Raw genomic sequence first — 21,929 nt, 5'->3', positions numbered from 1 at the left:
AAAGTTAAATCTATTCAGATTTGAGATAAAGTGGATAGCAGGAAAATTCAAGCTCCTGATAATTGTAAAGTACTTGGGTTTCACCAGTGGGATTTCAGGTCATCTGAAGTTTTGAATGGGTTCCTGCCTTGTAAATGTTCCCAGGTATCTATTATTCGAAATACTCTTATGCTGTTCCATTTCCGTTTGTGACATACTACGCTATGTGGTAGTGCACTCCACATTCTGACCATTCTTTGGGGAAAGAGGTTTCTCCTGAACTTATTGTTAACAACTATCTTATGGGCAGGATTTTCCCATCGGCATCATCCCGACGTCATCGCGCCCCATTTAAATTTTCAGGTAGGCGGGGGCGCAGCAAAATCAGCTATGCGCCCGCTGACCTGTCAATGGCCAACTGAGGCCATTGACAGAGTCATTTAACTAATTAACGGGCCTGCCCATCCAACCTTAAGGTTGGCAGGCAGGCCAGGAGCCCTCGCGGGAATTAGAAAAAGGTGGGATGAGGTTTCATGTAGGTTTTTAAAATGAAAAAAAAACTTTTAATTACATTTACGGACATGTCCAACTCATGTGACAGTGTCACATGAGGGGACATGTCAGGCAATTTTTCTTTCCTCTATTTTTAATATTTTTGACAGTGGAGGCGATCTTCCTGAGGCAGCACTTAGCCTCAGGGAGATGAGTGCGCCCTTTCGTGCGCATGTGTGAAAGAGCGCACTCTCAGGTTTAGGGACTCCCCCCACCCGCACAGGTAGCACATAGTTGTAAAATGGCACCATGCCCCCAATTGGGGGCGTGCCTGTGCACGCCAGCACTTCAACTTCACCCCCAACGGGGGGAAAATCCTGCCCTATGACCTCTAATTTGAACACTCCCAAGTGGAAGCTTTTTCTCTATATCTAACCTATCAAATTTTTCATCATTTTAAAGAACTCCATCTGGTCACCCCTCAGTCTTCGCCTTTTTAAGAGAAAGAATCCTAACTTGGTTAAACTTCCTGAGAAATATACACTCTCAGTTCCGGCATTAACCTTGTGTATGTTTTTTGCACCTTCTCCAATGCCTCTATCATTTTCAAAATATGGAGACCAGAAATGTGCACAGTACTCCAAGTGTGGTATAACCACAAAGTCATAAAAAACATACTCTATGATTGTGCATTATTCAACATAATCCTCAACATCTCCTCTCTGACATCTCAGTGTTACTACCCTGGCTTGGTTCCAGTCTTACTGTCCAATCACAGCCACAGCATTTCTAGCAATAGCTTTTCTTCCTGCCTTTGCACTAATGCCTCTGGGATTTCCAAGGATCGATCCTTGTTCCCCAACCACATTCCTCATCTACAAGATGCCACCTGGCAATATTACCTGCAGATGCGGGGGGGTGGGGTAGGCTTCCACATGTACGACAATATCTGACCCTACCCTTCCATCACTGCCCTCTCCACTGACTGTGTTTATCTGGTATCCAGAGTTGGATGAGGTGCAATTTCACCTTTCTCCACCTAATTCTCCACTTCAATTTCCCCACCTAAACACTGGGAAAAATATTGTTTCTGATTCCATCCTGCTCAACCAATGCCTCAGGCTGACTCTGGCGTCATATACACTCCATCACAAAGATCTCCTACTTTCATACCTGTAACATTGCCCACTGCCACCTCTACTTCAATTGTTTTCTTACTTCCAGATAAGACTATCTTGTGTCCATGACATCTTTGTCAATCTCTCCTTAGCCCCCAACTATCCTGCTTTGCCCACTCCACCCCCTTAAACAATATAAATTCCATCACTTTCTACTCTTTATCTCTGAAGAAGTCATACAGACTTGAAACTTTAGCTGTTTTTCTTTCCACAGATGCTGACAGACCTGCTGAGTTTTTCCAGAATTTTCTGTTTTTCTTTCATAAATATCCCTTGTCTGGGGAGTGAAAAGCTGTGGCACCTGGGAGTGCCTGAGTACGTAGGCATCATGGTTCCTCAGAAGGCACCATGCACACACCTGGAAATTTAAGGCCATGGTAACCTTCACTGCTACAACTATTGTTGGGTGACCACCAATGCAAATGGATATCAGCTCATCTGCCATCATGGGACAAAAATCTGTGACAGCCCCTTGGGAGAGGCGGAGTCTTCAGCAACACTGTTGCTCTGATATCTGCAGGTAGCTCAGCCTCTGTTTGTTTGTCTACATACCCTTCCTACTCAGCACCTTTTCCCTGCTTTGGAGAAGTTCTGCTTGCGGGCCACGCTGTGACCTTCTACCGCTTCCCCATTCCAAGGCTGTCCCTGCAGGTGGCTATGAGGTTGCTGCTGTCTAAATCCATGTGCCCACACCTTTCTCCCTCTCGTGTTCTCCTCCTTGTTGAGGGCCCTTCCTCCCAAGTGGACGAGGCCCATGGCACTTGGATTCTGAAAGGCCACTCTGACCCTTGCTTCTTCAGTGCTGGCCACTCACCCCTCTCTCAGCCCCTTCTCAATTGTCCCCCCATGCCTGGTTCTAGATGGCATGATGGAGGCTCAACACCAAATCCTTAGCATGTTAACTCTCCCCCTTCAATGGCAATGCTGCACCAGCCTTCCTGGGAAAGCAAAATGCCTGATCCTACAGCTTCTAAATGCAGCAATGACCTCAGCTGCTGCCTTTAAATACCTGCCAGGGCTCTGGCGTCCCATAGCCTCTGTGCACACTGTAAAATTCAAACAGAACCGTACAGTACCATTCAATTAGGTTTTTAATCATGTTAATAAGCTCTCAATCACCAGTTTTGAAGACACGCACGCTGTTCGCACTGGAATTGTCATCTGCTGCTGGTAAATAACAGACCCAGTGTGATGACCTCAGAGGTCCATTCTAACGTCAGCCCACATTAAATTACTCCCAACCAATCCTGTCCCACCTCCAAGGCTATCCACTGGAGCTGCAAAATCCTGGCCAATAAGTGGATGAGAAGAAACAAGAGAGAATAAAAAGGCAATTCAGACCAAAAGAAAATGGGAACAGAGAGAAATAGTTACCAAAAAAAAAGGTTTTATTGGGATGCTGATAAATATTGTCAATATTTTAGGACAAAATATTTACTGTATTTTCATATCATGAAGCATAATAGAGGTTAAAAGTTGTTTCAAATTTAATAAAAGTTACAACAGGGTTGATCTTGTAAAAGCCATTATTTTAGAACAATTGCCAAAAGCATTTTCAACTAATTAAAACAGCTGAACTGTGACTCAAGTCTTCCAGTAGGAGGAAATTTTCATCAAAAATCTTCTAAAAATTGAGCCATTTAATAGAGAACAACCACGTTGATTTTTTTTCCTTTTAATCCTCAGTTGTTACTTCAAAAGCATTGTGTAAAAAAAAAATTGAATACTGGCCATTTTGTAAAAAAGGAACCTCAAATAAACTGAAGTCTGCAGACTACAAACTTACTAGGTTTAACAATTATTTTTAAAAAGGCACAACCTGATGAAGTTATAACAGCAGAGGAGGCCCTGCCAACTCTCTGTAGAGCAATTCAGTCAGTCCCATTCGTCCGTTCGATCCCCATGGCACTGCAAGTTTATTTTTCTCAAATGCCCATACAACTTCCTTTTGAAATCATTGATCGTCTCCACTTCCACCACCTTGCAGGCAGGGAGTTACAGGTCATGACCAGCATAAAAAAGCGTTTCCTCACGACCCTCTGTATTTTTTGCCCAAAACATTAAATCTGCGTCCCTTAGTACCTTCAGCTAATGGAAATAGCCTTTCTTTGTTTGGCTTGTTTAAGTTCTTGCATGTTTAAAAAGATACTGACCTTGACAGTATAATTTTAAAGCACAGCCAAATCTACCAAATCTGACTTCATCAGCGAATTTTCAACACTGGCTTATTTTCAACCATAATTGCTGAAATGCAAAGATTATTTTTAAGACTTACCAAACAGATTCCATGAATGAAGGATACAAGGTCTTATAATCATTCTTAAAATCGATCCAGCGTCCCAATCGGGTGACAGCACACTGTTGATGAAAACCAAGCATCATAAATATTGAGGTGTTTCTGTCATAAACAGTAAAAGCTAAATGATGAAACTGTCAACAACCTTTTAGTCTTGGAATATTAGAAAATATCAAATAAATTAATTTCATAAAATATAGTTTAATATTAAAAATAATGGAAAAAGTTAAATACCTAATTACTTAATTACAAAAGCAAAATAAGTTAATTATTTATTGATATTTCCCCTGAATTCCACTCACTAGTAAGTAAATGCATCACAGTGTGTTTTGGCACCAGACAGATCAAAAAGATTGATCGTGCAGTTATTCCTTCGTAACATTTTTTTTAAAATGCAAATTATATTGATGGGGACACCCACTAATTTACTTCTGAGATTGTACACATCAACAGAGAAGATATTGGATTGTATTTTATCAACTGTGAATACACCAAAGCTAGGACTGTGGGTGTTCTCAATCTTCTAAATTTCAAAAAAGTGTTAATGGTGCCACCAGAGGGAATTATCATGTGACGGCCCTTTATTGTGCTAAATTTAAAAGCTCAGTTTTGGAGCTTAAGAACTAAACAATTTAACAGGGTGCAACATACTATACCAAAGGTTAGCAGTTTGCATCCAACAAGTGTAGCAGGGCCCTAAAAGTATCCAGTCTATCTGCTACTAATTGCTGCTTTTTTGCACTGAATGCACAAAAACTGTTTGCTACATAGGCAAAATGTCTCATTTTCTTCATGCTGAATTCGCTCTGCCACATCAATGTCTCTGTGATGTTCTCTGTCTTCCTATCTGTGTGACAATCTCTTATCAGTATTTGCTGTCTTCTTTCTTTCTCAATCCTTATGCTTGCCACAATCTAGTTTCACCCACGTTTCTTTCCCCCCTGTCCAGGTGTCTCTATCTTTGTGTATCTCTTCCCAGCCTCCTCCTACATGACAATAGCCGTGTTCATATCAATTTCTTTTTAAAAAGATCTTCCCCCTCCTCCACCTCCCAAGATTATTGTCTGCAGCCTTGCAGGTTGTCAAGAGTTGCAGAAAGATGAAGAATAGGGAGTAAGCCAAAAGAAAAACACCCACAAGGCTATCAGATTGATATATTTTTTATGAGCAAAAAAAGTGGCTGATATAGTGAAAAAAGAATAGAAACTGGAAAGCAGCCAATTATTCGGGCTTGTGCAGCGAGGTGGAATGTTGGTAAGAATGAATCAGGACACTATTTTTCATCAACATCAAAAAATGTATTACAAGCAATTTAGAGACCCCATAATAAAAGGAAAACGTTAAACTTTGCTGAAATGAGGAAACTGAGGGAAGCTTGAGGCTTCTAGTGAAGCAGTGAAGAGAGCAACAAAATACTGAAGCTAAAATGATGAGCAGAGCTGCACAACTCGCAGCACAGCACCACCTGGAGGAGACAATGAAAGACAAGTATAACTGACAGCCATAACTAATTTGGACAAGTGTTACAGCATTATCCATTAAAAGTAGTATAATATCATAAAACAAGAAGTTGCAGATATGTATTTTAATGGAATTGGAAAACATCAAAAGGTTACAAAATTGTAATCCTGAGAGTCAAACATGTATATCTCATTTTCAAATATTACAAACACCTACATAGGCACTATGCATTAACAAGCTAGTGAGCCAGTAATTTTTTTTCAAATACAGGACTGTATTAAGTCAATTGCACTTACCTCCCATTCATTTGCATATCTCATTACTATGCCTCGACAGTGCCTGTTGTATTCAGCAATTCCCATTGCTGCTACATCTTCGGGTCCTTTTATTCCCAGTGTCTTGTCAATTTCATATTCCTGCACACATTACACAAAGTTTCAAATTTGAAAAACTGATGTACTTTGGTGATAAAATTTTAATTGTCTGCATTTTCAAGTCTTTCCTGAAATAACCAAAAGAAGATTTAAAAACTATCAAAGCTATAGATACGTTAAGAATGGTAACAATCCTTGCAGCTATTAATAAAAACCTATTACAGCAACATTTATATCTAATCTTAACCATTAACCAAATCTGACAGCAGCATTGAATGGTGGCACTCAAATTGTAATCTCCTGCACTGCTAATTTCTCAGTTTTATCTGTTGCTGATGTGCTAAGCAGGGCCAGAATCAATATTTGTGTAGTGCAGAAAACATATATAAATATACTCATACGTCCAATTTACACAAGAGCTGTCTCTTACAAAATTCCAAATTGGAACAACGTAATCTGGTAAAACATTACCCAATTCTGCAAACCTACCACAGGTAAACCATGACAATCCCATCCAAATCTCCTTTCCACATTGAATCCACTCTGATGAGCAAACCTGGTAACTATATCCTTTATTGTCCCCGCAAGTATATGACCGTAGTGTGGAAGGCCAGTGGCAAAAGGCGGTCCATCATAAAAAGTGTATCTGTCAAGTTCAATAATTATGTTTCAAATTAGATTCCTTACTGAAGATACAGATGTGCTCAAAGCATGCAAGCCTTCCACATGGTAACAAAGCCAGAAAAGAGAACAAGCACAAGACAATTAAATTGTAATACAAATGGCTGACACCGGGGGGTGGCAGGACTGTTGTATGAGGAGAGATTGGCTCGACTGGGCCTGTATTCACTAGAGTTTAGAAGAATGAGAGGGGATCTGATTGAAAAACTTTTTTATCCAGAGGGTGGTGACAGTCTGGAATGCAGTTCCTGGGAGGGTGGTGGAGGCGGTTTGCCTCACATCCTTTAAAAAGTACCTGGATGAGCACTTGGCACATCATAACATTCAAGGCTATGGGCCAAGTGCTGGTAAATGGGATTAGGTAGGTAGGTAGGTCAGATGTTTCTCATGTGTCGGTGCAGACTCAATGGGCCGAAGGGCCTCTTCTGCACTGTGACTTTGTGATTCTGTGAAACATATAAAATTCAAATAGGGCTAGACAGACTAGATGCAGGGAGGATGTTTCCCCTGATTGGGGAGTCTAGAACCAGGGGCCACAGTCTCAGGATATGGGTCAGGCCATTTAGGACTGAGATGAGTAAAGATTTTTCACTCAGAGGGTGGTTACCCTGTGGAATTCTCTACCACAGAAGGCTGTGGAGGTGGGTCACTGAGTAAATTCAAAAAATAAATTGATAAATTTTTGGATATTAAGGGCATCAAGTGTTATGGAGAGAAAGCGGGAATATGGCGTTGAGCTAGAGGATCAGCCATGACCATACTGAATGACAGAGCAGGCTCGAAGGGCTAAATGGCCTATTCTGCTCCTAGCTTCTATGTAGAAAAAACATACCAAATCTTTTTTAAAAAGAGAAAAAATGAAATGGAAGAAAATAAAGGACAATAAGCAATGGAGCAAGAGTTAAGAGAGATGACCAAAAGCTTGATCAAAATTTTGGGTTTTTAAAAAGGTTTTTAAAGCTGGAGAGAGAAGTGGGTTTGTGGTAGGAATTTGAAAATGGAACTCCCAGATGTCTGGAGGCTCTGCCATCAATAGTGTGGATGTGAGGTAGGAATGCACAAATAGCAGGTGTCAGAGGAATGCAGATGTGGGAAGGCTGTAAGTCTGCAGAATGTCACAGCTAGCTTGGGGCAAGTTTCTGAATAGATTTGAAAAGGATGAAGATTTTAAATTGAATGTATTGGAGGACATGGCTAGTGTGGGTTAGTGAGGGTGGATAAATGTTCAAGCAGCAATTTGTGAGGGACAGAATACATGCAGCTGAGTTTTGAAAACGTTGGGAGTTTATGGTGGATGGAGTATGAGAGAACAGCAAGTCGGATGTGCAAAACATTGACAGGTGATAAAAAGAATGGATAAAGGTTTCAACGACAGTGAGAATAAGATAGAAGCAGAAGCAGACATTATTGCGATGATGATAGTACAATATTTGTGCTCTTTACAGCTGTCATGCACAAGAAAGTGAATCGTAGAATCAATAACTTACCTCGCAGCACAGCAGCCTTAAAGAATACATTTATTGCACTTTAGTAAATCAAAAAGAAATTCCCAGTTGAATAAATTTTACCACAAAGTGCTGTACAATTCTACTCAGTAACTAATGCAATAAATTGCCATTTTCCAGATTTTTATTTTATTTAGCGTAGCTAAAAACCACTTCAGATGAACTAGGTAATATGGATCATTTTAAATTACTGAATAAAGAATTAACAATTTGAAGAATGCCTCCTCACCTGGGCCGATTTCTAGCCTGTTTCAGACATTCCTGAAAACAATCATACTGCTTCCAGATCCTTAGTACCTGCTCTTCCTCTGCAGGAAAGTTGATTGTTTCTGGCACAGGTTGAACCATTCTTTACGATCTGAATTTGAAAGAAAAGGAAGTAATCTTTCAAATTTAGGCAAAGTGATTAATTACCAACCAAGGTACATTTTATCAATGAATCAAAAATAATAATGGTCACATATTTTAATCCACAATAGATTTCAGATGATTTGCAGCCCATTTTTCCCAAGAAACAAGAGAAACTGCTAATCCTAAAATCAGACTCAAGTGGTTGAAGGCTTCAAGTCAGACAGCTGTGAAGTTATCCTTCAGCAAGGAGAGTACGGCCAGAGATACAATATCCAGAGAGGAATACCTATGAAAAACAAGTCTTATACTGCCTCTAACTAATCTTCATCACAATCACACAATCAGAAGCTGCTCACATAGAAAACATTTAAGTTGACCACCAAACCACTGTAATAATTTGTAATCGGAAAGGCCCAACAATATTTTATATAAAAGTTTCAGTATAGCCCATGAATTCTGAGTGTTATAAGGGATATATTTGAGGATTACACATCTTGTACATTTTAAATTCATCAAGCAGGTTGAACAGTTCAAGACATAGCTCAGGTTTTCTAGTCCACATCAATACAATTCTTCTCCCTATTCCCAATTTCTTTCCCTGACCTTCTCCAGTAATTCACCATGGTGCCCCTTCTTTATCTATAAGCCAAGATCACATGGGTCTGCAGAGAATTTCACTTTGCAAGTAGCACAGGCCGAGCCCAAAGCTCTTCTATTGAACACCCACTTCAAGCAGAAGTCATTGAATCCTGGTTGAGTTTTTTGCTCTGCAGACAAGATCAACAAAGCACTAGCTTTGTAATTCACCATTGTTTTAGTTTCAGCCATACAAAAATTGCATAATTACACAGAATATATAGCACAGAAACAGACTAGTTTAGTTTGATGTTTATGCTCCAGCTGAGTCTCCTCCCATTCCATCTACCTCACCTCAAACTTCGGCATGTCTTTCGGTTTCTTTTCTTCTCACATAACCATCTGGCTTCCTTCTGGGCCACAGTCTCAGGATATGGGGCAGGCCATTTAGGACTGAGGTGAGGAAAAATTTCCTCACTCAGCGGGTGGTCAACTTGTGGAATTCTTTACCACAGAAGGCTGTGGAGGGCGGGTCACTGAGTATATTCAAGAAAGAAACTGATAATTTTTTGGATGTTACGGGTGTCGAGGGATATGGAGAGAAAGCGGGAATATGATGTTGAGTTAGAGGATCAGTCATGATCATATTGAATGGTGGAGCAGACTTAAAGGACCAATAGCCTACTCCTGCTCCTAGTTTCTTTATTTCAATGAAACCATCTAAGCTATTTACCTCAACCATATTCTAATCTCTTGCTGAGTAAATAAATCTCTAGCATTGCTGAAAAAAGAGACATGCTGTTGAAGCTTTTTGTCTTACATTCATCAGGACAGAGTCACAAGAATACCAAATCTCAAAAGGGAACAACAATTTATACTGCATGAAAAGAGGGTGCTGACTGGCTGGCAAGTGAATTCTGATTGGTAGAGGCGCTGCCATGAAGAATGCACTAGGGAACAGTTTCCCTGAACCACATGCTACTGAGGAAAATATCAGGCTGGAAATATGTACTAACATACAGTCCCACTCCCTCAGGTAGTGATCATATAATGGATATATTCTAAGATTCACAATACCCCTGAAACAGGTTTAGAGAACTAAATGTTTTTAAGAAATGTTAAATACCCTGCCTTCAACAATGTTTAGAGGGCCAAATAGTGGATTTCTGTACTACTTTGTTTCATTCCAGTTGTGCCAGTGATTTAACAGAAAGTTGTTTTGTTGATAGGAAAATATTCAGAAGCAAGTATCAACATACTGATTCATGCTAAATACACAACTCAGCATCATTATTATGCTACAAATATATTGTCTGAATGCATTTACCCATGTGAACTCATGCTTTACATAAGATGGGAAAAATAAGTTACTACTCAAGTCGTCTAATTTTTCAATACTTTTAAAATAGCAAACGTCTTCCACTGTACATTTTGTGGAAAGGCTTCAACTGCAGTCCAAAAACACAAACACAAGAATGAGCAGAACTTCAGCTGATCTGGGGTTCAATTCTCAGTGCCACTATTCCTACATCATCAAAATAAAGGACCCAGTGTGACCCAACCTGCAAACTTCCCACCTTTAGAATGGGAGCACAAAGAAAAATAATGTTATAAGACTGGATGCCCAGAAAGGAGGTGGGAGGAAGGTGTGGGAGAAAGGTGGGAGGGGTGAGGGAGAGGGGGGAGAAGGAGAAAGCTAATTGCTAGTCACTTATCATGCATAAAGAAAAAAGCTCACTTTTTTTTTTAAAAAGTGCATAAAATGATTTTATTTTGAATGTAATACCTTGCAAAATTGAACAAAAATACAGTAATTCAAGATAAACTCATCTGAGCTGAAGCACACCGTCAACATTTTAAACTGTGCTACATCAAATCAAACAAAAAGGTGACAAATCAGAAATAGAGTATTTATATGACTGAATTATATCAATTCAATATGAGAATTGTTTGTAAAGCTTCTTTTTCATTTTATTAGATTTAAACACAAGGAGGATTTTAATAAAATGAATGAAAGGTCATAGACCTGAAGCACTATCTCTTGTTTCTCGTTCCACAGATGCTGCCAGACCTGCTGAGTGTTTGCAGCACTTCTGTTTTCACTTCAGATTTTTCAGCATCTGCAGTACCTTGCTTTTGTAAGGATGTTCAAAACCTTCCTTATATTGTTCCTGGTGTATAAGTACTTTTAAAAAGCATTTGAAAACATGTCACGTAATGGACTTGCTCATTAGCATGATTGAAGTCCATGGGTTTAAAGAGGCAGCAGGAGCATGGATACAAAATTAGTTAAGAAACAGAAAGCAGAGAGTAGTGGTGAACAGTTTTTTCAGGCTGAAGGGAAGTGTGCAGTTGTGCCCCCACAGGTCAGTGTCACGATCACTGTTCTTTCTGATAAAGATCAATGACTTGGACTTGGGTATACAGAGCACAATATAAAAGCTTACAGGTGACACAAGAGGTGGAAATGTACTAAACAATGAGGAGGATATTAGCAGACTTCAGGGGACACAAAAAATGGTAGAAGAGGCAGACACAAGGCAATGTCGATATTTAACGCAGAGAAGTGAGAAGTGATGCACTTTGGGATACTCTACCCTCAAACAGCCTCTAGGCTTCACTTGCATCACCCGCCTCCAAACTTGGACAACAGCTCATTGCTGTTTCATGCCGATTCCACCCCTCCTAAGTAGTCATTATTCCACCACAGGACTTCTGACTTTAAATCTGCACTCCTTCCTTCTATTGCCATCTGACCAGCCCATCCATATCCTCCTGTAATCTAAGGCTATCCTCCTCATTATTTACCACCCCACCAATTTTCATGTCATCCAAGAACTTACTGATCAACCCTCCTATATTCAAGTTTAAATCGTTTATGTATACCATAAACAGCAAGGGACCCAACACCGATCCCTGTGGGACCCCACTGGACACAGGCATCCAGTTACAAAAACAACCCTCCACCATCACCCTCTGCTTCCTGCCACTCAGCCAATTCTGGATCCAATTTTCCAAATTGCCTTGGATCCCACAGGCTCTTACCTTCATTATCAGCCTCCCTTTGCGGGACCTTATGAAAAGCCTTGCTGAAGTCCAAGTAGACTACGTCAAATGTATTGCCCTCATCTACACACCTGGTCACCTCTGAAAAAATTCAATCAAATTAGTCAGACATGACCTCCCTTTAACAAAACCATGCTGACTGTCCTTGATTAATCCCTGCCTCTACAAGTGTAGATTAATTCTGTCCCTCAGAATTGCTTCTAGTAGTTTCTCTGCCACTGAAGTTAGACTGACTGGCCTGTAGTTCCCTGGTTTATTCCTTCCTCCTTTCTTGAATAACAGTACCACATTGGCTGTCCTCCAATCAAATTATTGCCAACGCCCCCCCCCCAACCACTGCTATCTCCTCCCTTGCCTCATTCAACAGCCTGGGATACATTTCATCCGAACCTGGAAATTTTTCTACTTTTAAGCCTGCCAGACCACTTAGAACCTCCTCCATTTCTATGCTAATTTCTTTAATTATGTCACAGTCCTTCTGCCTGATTTCCATGTCCACGTGGTCCATCTCACTTGTGAACACCGACACAAAATATTCATTTAGAACCTTTCCGGCTCCACGCACAAATTATCACAATGGTCCTTAATGGGCCCTACTCTTTCCCTCGTTATCCTCTTACTCTTAATGTACTTGCAAAATAACTTTGGATTTTCCTTTATTTTACCTGCCAATGTTTTGCCATACCCCCTTTTTGCTCTCCTAATTTCCTTTTTAAGTTCCCCCCTACACATTCTATACTCCTCTAGGGCTTTCACTGTTTTGAGCCCTCGGTATCTGCCATAAGCCTCCCTTTTTCTCTTTATCCAATCCTGTTCCCTGTATTTGTTGGTCCCGCCCTTTATCTTTACTGGATTTACTCTCCCTATTTCCACTGCTCTAACACAGAATTACCTAAAAGTAGCTGCTCCCAGTCCAATCTGGCCAAATCATATTTGATCTTATTAAAATTGGCCTTCCCCCATTTAGAACTCCTATTTCTGGCCCACCCTTGTCCTTTTCCATAATAACCTTGAATCTAACAGAGTTATGATCACTATCTTCAAAATGCTCCCCCACTGATAGCTCTACCACTTGTTCAGCTTCATTCCCTAAAATTAAGTCCAGGACCCTCTCTTGTAGGGCCTTCTACCAACTGGCTTAAAAAGCTCTCCTGGATGCATATGAAGAATTCCACTCCCTCTAAACCTATCACATTATGACTAACCCAGTTAATGTTGGGGAAGTTGAAATCCCCCACTGTTACTACCCTATTTTTTTACACTTCTCTGAAATTTGCTTACATATCTGCTCTTCTATTTCTCTCTGACTGTTTGGGGGCAAATAGTACACTCCCAGCAATGTGATTGCTCCTTTTTTATGTTTCAGTTCTACCCATATGGCTTCATTTGAGGAGCCTTCTAAGGTGTCATCCCTCCTTACGGCTGTAATTGATTCCTCGATCAATATTGCGATACACCCTCCTCTTTTACCTCCTACCCTGTCTTGCCTGAAGACCCTATATCCTGGAATATTGAGCTGCCAATCCTGTCCCTCTCTCAACCATGTCTCCATGACAGCAATGACGTCATACTTCCACGTGTTAATTTGTGCCCCCATCTCATCTGCCTTATTCATCAGACTCCTTGCATTAAAATAAATACCATCCAACCTTGCCAAACTCCCTTGTGCCTTAACTGGTCAATAATTTCTATGCCTTCCAGACTCACTTGCTCTCTCCTCTAATTTTGGCTGTGCATCTCCCCCTGCTGAACATCCTCTCAGGATCCCATTCCCCTGCCATGTTTTCTGAAAAGGTCTTCCAGAAGAGGAAGCAAATCCCCCTGTGGGATAAACGATGTTTCACAACTGCCCAGCTCACCCTAACAAGAAATCAGTATGCCACTGTCATCAGCACATATGCTCCTACACTCAAGGCAACAGATGAGGCCAAGGAGGAATTCTACAATAACCTTGAGCAATCCCTAGCCCAAATCCCAGCAGGCAACAAACTAATCTTCCTCGGAGACTTTAATGCCAGAATTGGGAAGAACGCGGATCTCTGGAAGGGTGTGATTGGCAAGGAAGGAGCAGGGAAAGCATACCCCAGAGTCCTCCACAGCACAACACCTTCCCCATCGATTAAGATCAATGGCGAGATCCTAGAAAATATAGACCGTTTACCATATCTTGGGAGCCTCCTCTCAGCAGAGGCAGACATAGATGGCGAAATACATAATTGTCTCCAAATTCCTAGCTCAGCCTTTGGCCAGCTGAAGAAGAGCATATTTAAGAACCAGGATCTCAAGCCATCTGCTTGGAGACTTGGACAACCTACAGTAGACAATTCAAAACACTGCCAAAGTACCACCTGTTCTGCCTTCGCAAGATCGTCCAAATCAGATGGCAAGAAAGGTGGTCCAATAGCTGTGTCCTCTTCAAAGCCAACAGGCTCAGCATTAAGGCACTAATCACTTAAAACCAGCTGCGCTGGGTGGGACATGTCATTCGTATGCCTGACACCAGACTCCCGAAGCAACTGCTCTACTCAGAACTCGGACACAACAATAGACTCCTCAAAGCATCCCTGAAGAGGTCAAACATCCCTGCCGATTCGTGGAATCTTCTTTGGCCTGTGACCAACCAAAATGGAGAAAGTTCATTTGAGAAGGCACCGGACACATAAACACTTGGTCAGGAAAACGCAGAGGTGAAGTCGAGGCAGAGAGAGCACATACAAACATCCAAACAGCTCATATACTGACCCTTCAAGCACTACCAGCCCCACATGTGGCAGAGTCTACAGATCGCGCATTGGACTAATCAGCCATCGACCTGGAGTGGAAGCAAATCATCCTTGATCGCGAGGGACTTCAGTTGTATGGAGAGACTGGAACAGCTAGAAATGTTCTCCTTAGATCAGATAAGGTTAAGGGGAGATTTAATAGGGCTGTTCAAAATTATGAGGGGCTTCAATTACATTTTTTTTTTTAATTTAAAATTTTAATTTACAAGCCTAGTTGTCATGATCTGAATAGTACTACCTGAAAAGATGTTGGAAACTGACTCAATCATGAATTTCAGAAGGGAATTGGCTATATAGTTGAAAAGGCAAAATTTGCAAAGCAATGGGGAAACATTGGGTGAGTGGAACCAGTTACGTAGCTCTGTAAAAGAGCCAGCACATGCATTTTAGACAAATTGGTCTCTTTCTATGCTGTACATACATATGATCATACAAATAAGGAGCAGGAATAGGCCACTGAGCCCCTCGAGGCTGCTCCACCATTCAATAAGATCATGGCTGATCTGACTTTTAACCTCAACTCCACATGTCCACCTACTCTTCCACCTACTCCCCCCGATAATCTTTCACCCCCTTGCTTATCAATAACCTATCTGCCTCTGCCTTAAAAATATTCAAAGTCTCTCCTTCCACCGCCTTTTGAGGCAGAGTTCCAAAGATTCACGACCCTCAGAAAAAATTTCTCCTCAACTGTCTTAAATAGGTAACCTTTATTTTTAAACAGTGACCCCTGGTTCTAGATTCTCCCACAAGAGGAAACATCCTTTCCACATCCACCCTGTCAAGACCCCTCAGGATCTTACATGTTTCAATCAGGTCGTTTCTTACTTCTAAACTCCAGCAGATACAAGCCAAGTCTGTCCAACCTTTCCCCATAAGCCAACCCGCCCATTCCAGATATTAGTCCAGTAACCTTCTCTGAACTGCTCCCAACACATTTGCATCCTTCCTTGAATAAGGAAACCATACTATACACAATACACCAGATGTGGTCTCACCAATGCCCTGTATAACTGAAGCATAACTTCTCTACTTTTGTATTCAATTCCCCTCATAATAAACAATAACATTCCATTAGCTTTCCTAATTACTTGCTGTACCTACATACTAACCTTTTGCAATTCATGCACTCGGACACCCAGGTCCCTCTGCATCTCAGAGCTCTGTAATCTCTCACCATTTAGATAATATGCATCTTTATTTTTCCTGCCAAAATGGACAATTTCACATTTTCCCACATTATATTCCATTTACCTGCTCACTTAATCTATGTATATTCCTTTGTAGTCTCCTTATGTCCTCTTCACGACTTACTTTCCTACCTATCTTTGTGTTATCAGCAAATTTAGCAACCATACCTTTGGTCCCTTCATCCGAGTCATTTATATAAATTGTAAAATGTGGAGGTCCCAGCACTGATCCCCGTGACACACTGCTCATTACATCTTGCCAAACAGAAAATGACCCATTTATGCCTGCTCTGTGTCTTGTTAGCTAGCCAATTTTCTATCCATGTTACCTTCTACATCAAGGGCTTTTAGTTTCTGCAATCACCTTTGATGTGCCACCTTATCAAATGCCTTCTGGAAATCTAAGTACAGTTCATCCACAAGTTTCCCATTATCGACAGCACATGTTATTTTTTCAAAGAACTCCAATAAATTAGTTAAATATGATTTCCTTTTCACAAAACATTGTTGACTCTGCCTGATTATCTTGATTTTTTCTAAGCGCCCTGTGTATTCTGAAATATCCCCTTAAATGTCTGCTACTGCATCTCTATTAACCTATCCCTTAACTTAATTTGCCAGTTCACTTTAGCTAGCTCTGCTTTCATGCCCTCATAATTGCCCTTAAGTTTAAAATACTAGTCTTAGACCCACTTTCCTCACCCTCAAGCTAAATGTAAAATTCAATTATATTATCATCACTGCCACTTTCACTATGAGGTCATTAATTAATCCTATCATGTTGCACAATACCAGGTCGCATACAGCCTGCTATCTTGTTGGCACCAGAATATGCTGTCCTAAGAAACTATCCTGAAAACATTCTATGAACTCCTCATCTAGGCTACCTGTGCACATATGATTTTTCCAGTCTATATGTAGATTAAAATCTCCCATGATTAGCACTGACCTTTCTGACATGTTCCCATTATTTTTTCCTTTATACCCTGTCCTACCTTGTGGTTATTGTTAGGGTGCCTGTACACCACTCCTGCAAGTGACTTCTTGACTTGACCATTTCTCATCTCTACCCAAACCACTTCTACATCTTGGTTTCCTGAACTTAGGTCATCCCTCTCTAATGTGCTAATACCATCATTAATTAAAAGAGCTACCTCTCCACATTTTCCTAGCTTCCTGTTCTTCCTAAATATCACTAACCCTTCAATATTCAGGTCCCAATCTATGTCATCCTGCAGCCATATTGCTACAATGGCTATCAGATCATAATTGTTTATTTCTTTTGCACTCAGTTCAGCTATTTATTTTCAAATGTTATGTGCATTCCTATACAGTGCCTTTAGTTTTGTACTTTTATTATCTTTGTGATGTCTAGCCTCATCTACTCATTTACTAGTGAATTTGTACTCTCGTCACTTCCTGTCACATTGTTTATCATTTCCCATATTAATACCTTTCTCTCTTGCCTTGACTGTACTCTTTTGATTTACCTCATCATCTCAAATTTGATCCCTTGCCCTCACTAGTTAGGTTAAAACTCTCTCTACTTCCCTCTTTATGCAGCTTGAGAGAACACTGGTCCCACCATGGTTCAGGTGTAGGCCATCTCAACGGTACAGCCACCACTTTCCCCAGTACCGGTGCCAGTACCCTACGAACCAGAACCACTTCTCCCACACCAGTCTTTGAGCCACACATTCATCTCTCTAATTTTATTTACCCTGTCCCAATTTGCATATGGCTCAGGTAATAATCCAGAGATTATTACCCTTGAGGTTCTGCTTTTTAATTTTGTGCCTAGATGATGTTAATTGCTGCACAAACCAAATCCCAGGGGGAAAGGTGACTTACAGGCCAAACGCTTTCTTTTGTATTCTGAAAATGAGAAATCATACCTGATCTCAGCAGCAAGAAATCCAGTAACACTTTGGAGTTTTAATAAAGCTTTTACTTTTAATTTTTAACAATAATAAAAGAAAATTTAAGCACACAAGATTACAGCTAAAAACTTAGTATTACAGAACATTCCCCCTGAAAGACTATCTACTTGGTCAGACATACAAGAAAACACGTCCAGGCAATGCACCCTTATAGATGTTTATAAAAAATCCAGTAATTTTACCAAGGCAAACTGCTGTACCATCAATAAAGGCTTACCACATGACCTGTAACTCTCTACTCTGCTATAAAAATCCAAAAATCAGAATTAAACTCCTTTTGCAACCCAAGACTTTTCTGAATTGACTGAATGGCTGATTCAAACTGCACCTTCTCCCAGCCCAGAGCCACAGCTCAGCAGCTACATCTCACATCTGCAGCTCAACAGCTACAGCTCAAACAGCCACAGCTAAAACAGCTACATAAGGTCTCAAAGATAACTCTAAAATAACTTATTTCCCCTTTCATCTCAGGTTCCCTTGTTCTCACATCTCTTTGAAACTCAAACCCATCCAAATATAAGATATTTCATGTTTCCATATCAATAAAATATAATATAACCACTTCTATTTGCTTATGGAACTCCAGTAAGACACAAACATGTTTCTTGTTACCTCTGACTTCCCTTTGATATTCAAACTCTCCACTTATTTAAAAATGCAAATGTTAAATCTAACCTATTCATTTGTACCTCAAACCTAACACCTCTATCCTTTTCATGTTTAAACCCCCCAGAAAATCTTTCTCCTATAAATCTCTGCCCAGCTTAATTAAATCATATACACACAAACAAAGCTTTTTCCACATAACACAATATTCCCCAAAAATTAAAAACATCAATTTCTCACACTAGCTTCTCATGCTCTCTAAGCAGAACCTTTTTCCTAGTTCTACCTATGCCATTGGTACCTACATGAATCACAACAGCTGGATCCTCCCCTTCCAATGCAAGTTCCTTTCCAGCCCTGAGCAGATATCTCAAAAGCTGGCACTGGGCAGGTTAGAGTCTTCTGGATTCTCGCTCTTGGCTGCAGAAAACAAAAGTGTCTATCGCCCTGGCTATAGTGTCCCTTGCTATTTTTTTAAATTTATTTATTCACAGAATGTGGGCTTCGCTGGCTGGGCCAGCATTTATTGCCCATCCCCAGATGCCCTTGAGAAGGTGATGGTGAACTGCCTTCTTGAACCGCTGCTATCCGTGTGGTGTAAGTATGCCCACAGTGCTGGTAAGAAGGGAGTTCCAGGATTTTGACCCAGCAACATTGAAGGAACCGCAATATATTTCCAAGTCAGGATGGTGAGTGACTTGGAGGGGAAAATTCCAGGTGGTGGCTTTCCCATCTATCTGCTGCCCTTCTCCTTCTAGATGGTAATGGTCCTGAGTTTGGAAGGTGCTGTTGAAGGAACTTTGCTGAATTCTTGCAGTGCACCTTGTAAATAGTACACACTGCTGCTACTGTGCGTCGGTGGTGGTGGGAATGATTGTTTGTGGATGTGGGGCCAATGAAGCGGACTGCTTTGTCCTGGACAGTGTCAAGCTCCTTGAGCGTTGTGGGAGCTGCACTCATCCAGGCAAGTGGGGAATATTCCATCACATTCCTGACTTGTGCCTTGCAAATGGTGGGTAGGCTCCGGGGAGTCAGGAGGTGAGTTACTTGTCATACAGTTCGTAGTTTCTGACCTGCTCTTGTAGCCACAGTATTTATATGGCTAGTCCAGTTCAGTCTCTGGTCAATGGTAACCGCTGATGGATGCAGGTAGTTGGAGATTCGGTGAACATCAAGGAGCGATGGTTGGATTCTCTCATTGCCTGGCACTAGGAGGTAGGGCAGAAAAAATGCCAATTTTAAAAGGGAAGTGTAAGACGACTGGTTTGAACTGGACTCAAGGGAGAGTACAGGTGGAGTTGAGTGAGGCAACATCAGCTTGAATACAGGTGGAAGAATTTCAGGTTGAATAGTAAGGGAGAAATGAACCAATATGTACTAGGGATGCCAACTTGGACAAGATGGGCTGAGTAACAATGTACAATGAAGAGACAATGTGTCTATCAAAGGGTCGGTAGTTGTGTACAAAATGCTTTTTCTGCATTGGAGCAAGAGGGATGGATATGGGAGTGTGACTTTATGTACTTTTTGTGGCATGGGTGTGGCAGAAGTAATGACTTGATTGTTCAAATTAAGATGTAACCATCGTTTGTGTTATATCATAAGAATGGAACATCTATCAGCTGTGGAATTTAAGAACTCTTCAAATGAACCAGAATTCATTATTTGTTCATGTAAAGGTTAAAGGTTTTTCAGGAAGTCTAAGCCCCTAGAACTCCCAGGGGAAAGCACCAATAATTGAAGGTCTTCAATATTTGGATTTCCCCTTCAGGATTTCAGTTAGGTTTCCCCTTCCAAAATTAGCGAATGAATGTTTGGAATCCTGTAAATTATGTCAATAAGTTTGTATAAATATATGAGAGGTAGCAGTGCAGCAGTACTTTTAACATGAAGAAAGATACAAAGGAACTTAACAGTAAGTGCAAGGAAAATGGACAGAGCCAGAGAGGAAAAGACAAGTAGTGACCAAAAGCTGGGTTTTGAAGGAACATTTGTTTAAAAAAGTTGTAGAGGTTTAGGGAGAAAGTTTCAGACAACAGGCTTGCAACAGTTCAAGTGGACTGCCACTAATGGTGGGAGGATAAGGGTAGGAATATCAGTTGAAGTTAGACAATCACCTGCAATGGCTTCTCTTCCCACTCCCATGCCATTACCACTGTAATCCTCCAAGGATCTATCCTTGGCCCCATCCTATTTCTCATTTACAAGCAACTCCTTGGCAACATCATCCCAGTTAATCCTGAAAAGTCCTCCTCACTACTTTCTAAGGACTTGTGCCAAAACCAGGGGAGCTACCAGACACGAGTCAAACATCATGGTTATGCTTTCAAAATCCTATTTTACATCCAATATCCCAGACCCCTCTATCCACACTCAAGAGTATGTCCTATCATGCCAACAGGAAAGACCCACAGGATCAGGTAGGAATGACCCTGTGAGTGCTTAACATTGACTCCAGACCCCAAGACATTGTATGGCATCAGGTTAAACATGGGCAAGGAAATCTCCTAATTACTACCCTCCCTTAACTTATAAATCATTACTCCTCCATGGAAGAAGCACCGGAGGGTACGTCTTCAATATTTGGATTTCCCCTTCAGGATTTCAGTTAGGTTTCCCCTTCCAAAAATCAGCGAATGAATGTTTGGAATCCCTATAAATTATGTCAATAAGTCTACATAAATACATGAGGTAGCACTGCAGCAGTACTTCTAACATGAAGAAAGATTCAAAAGAATTTGATAATAAGTGCAAGGAAAAAGGACAGAGCCAGAGAGGAAAAGACTAGCAGTGACCAAAAGCTGGGTTTTGAGGGAATTTTTGTTTAAATAAGGCATAGAATGTATTCTGGGTGAGGGACTTCCATCATCATGAATGGCTTGGTAGCACTTCTTACTGAGTTAGTCAAGTTCTGAAGGACATATCTGCCAGACTGGGCCTACAGATGAAGAGAGGACCAACTCGAGGGAAAAACCTGCATGACCGTGTCCTCAGCAATCTGTTCTAGGCTAGAGTAATAGCAGTGGCCACTACACAATCCTAATGGAAACAAAATTCCAATTTCCACTGAGGAGACCTCTATCATGTTGTAAGGCACTAGCACACTGCTAAATGAAATAAACTCAGAACAGATCTAGGTGGTTTAAATTGCCTTGAGGCCCTGTGGACCATTAACACAGATTTTGTATGGCCCAGAATGGACAGAAGAACTGAATTTCAGGGGTACAGCGAGTGTGACTGCACTTTTCAAGCATAACATCAAAAAATAAAAACGGAAAACACTGTAAACACTCCAAGTTAGGCAGCATCAGTGGAAAGAACAGAATAAGTGTTAGGTCCATGACTTTGCATCACATCAAGTTCTGATCAAAGGTCAGAAATCTAAAATGTTACTGTTTTTCTCTCCATATATACTGCTTTCCAGCATTATCTGGTGTTATTTCAGATTCCT

The 21,929-nt window shown here is 40.8% G+C and overlaps 1 protein-coding gene across 6 annotated transcripts in view; it reads right to left on the bottom strand.

The window, feature by feature from the left end:
* Positions 1 to 21,929, bottom strand: part of iars1 (isoleucyl-tRNA synthetase 1) — a 188,795-nt gene that overhangs the window by 163,451 nt on the left and 3,415 nt on the right. For 2 of the 6 annotated variants that reach the window (XM_041191109.1, XM_041191111.1), the window contains exons 2-6: positions 19,552 to 19,686; positions 8,196 to 8,324; positions 6,270 to 6,426; positions 5,703 to 5,822; positions 3,925 to 4,007 (exon numbers count right to left, since the gene is read on the bottom strand). In XM_041191109.1, the coding sequence (XP_041047043.1) occupies positions 3,925 to 4,007; positions 5,703 to 5,822; positions 6,270 to 6,426; positions 8,196 to 8,314 (479 nt within the window). In that variant the 5' untranslated portion in view covers positions 8,315 to 8,324; positions 19,552 to 19,686. Of the gene's footprint in view, positions 1 to 3,924; positions 4,008 to 5,702; positions 5,823 to 6,269; positions 6,427 to 8,195; positions 8,325 to 11,938; positions 12,041 to 14,701; positions 14,722 to 19,551; positions 19,687 to 21,929 lie in introns of those variants that run through there. The other 4 variants (XM_041191113.1, XM_041191110.1, XM_041191114.1 and 1 more) reach the window with 3 other exon arrangements.

This window comes from Carcharodon carcharias, chromosome 7, assembly GCF_017639515.1.
Source record: "Carcharodon carcharias isolate sCarCar2 chromosome 7, sCarCar2.pri, whole genome shotgun sequence".
Lineage (NCBI taxonomy): Eukaryota > Metazoa > Chordata > Chondrichthyes > Lamniformes > Lamnidae > Carcharodon > Carcharodon carcharias.
This window is presented reverse-complemented; position numbering and strand designations above follow the sequence as displayed.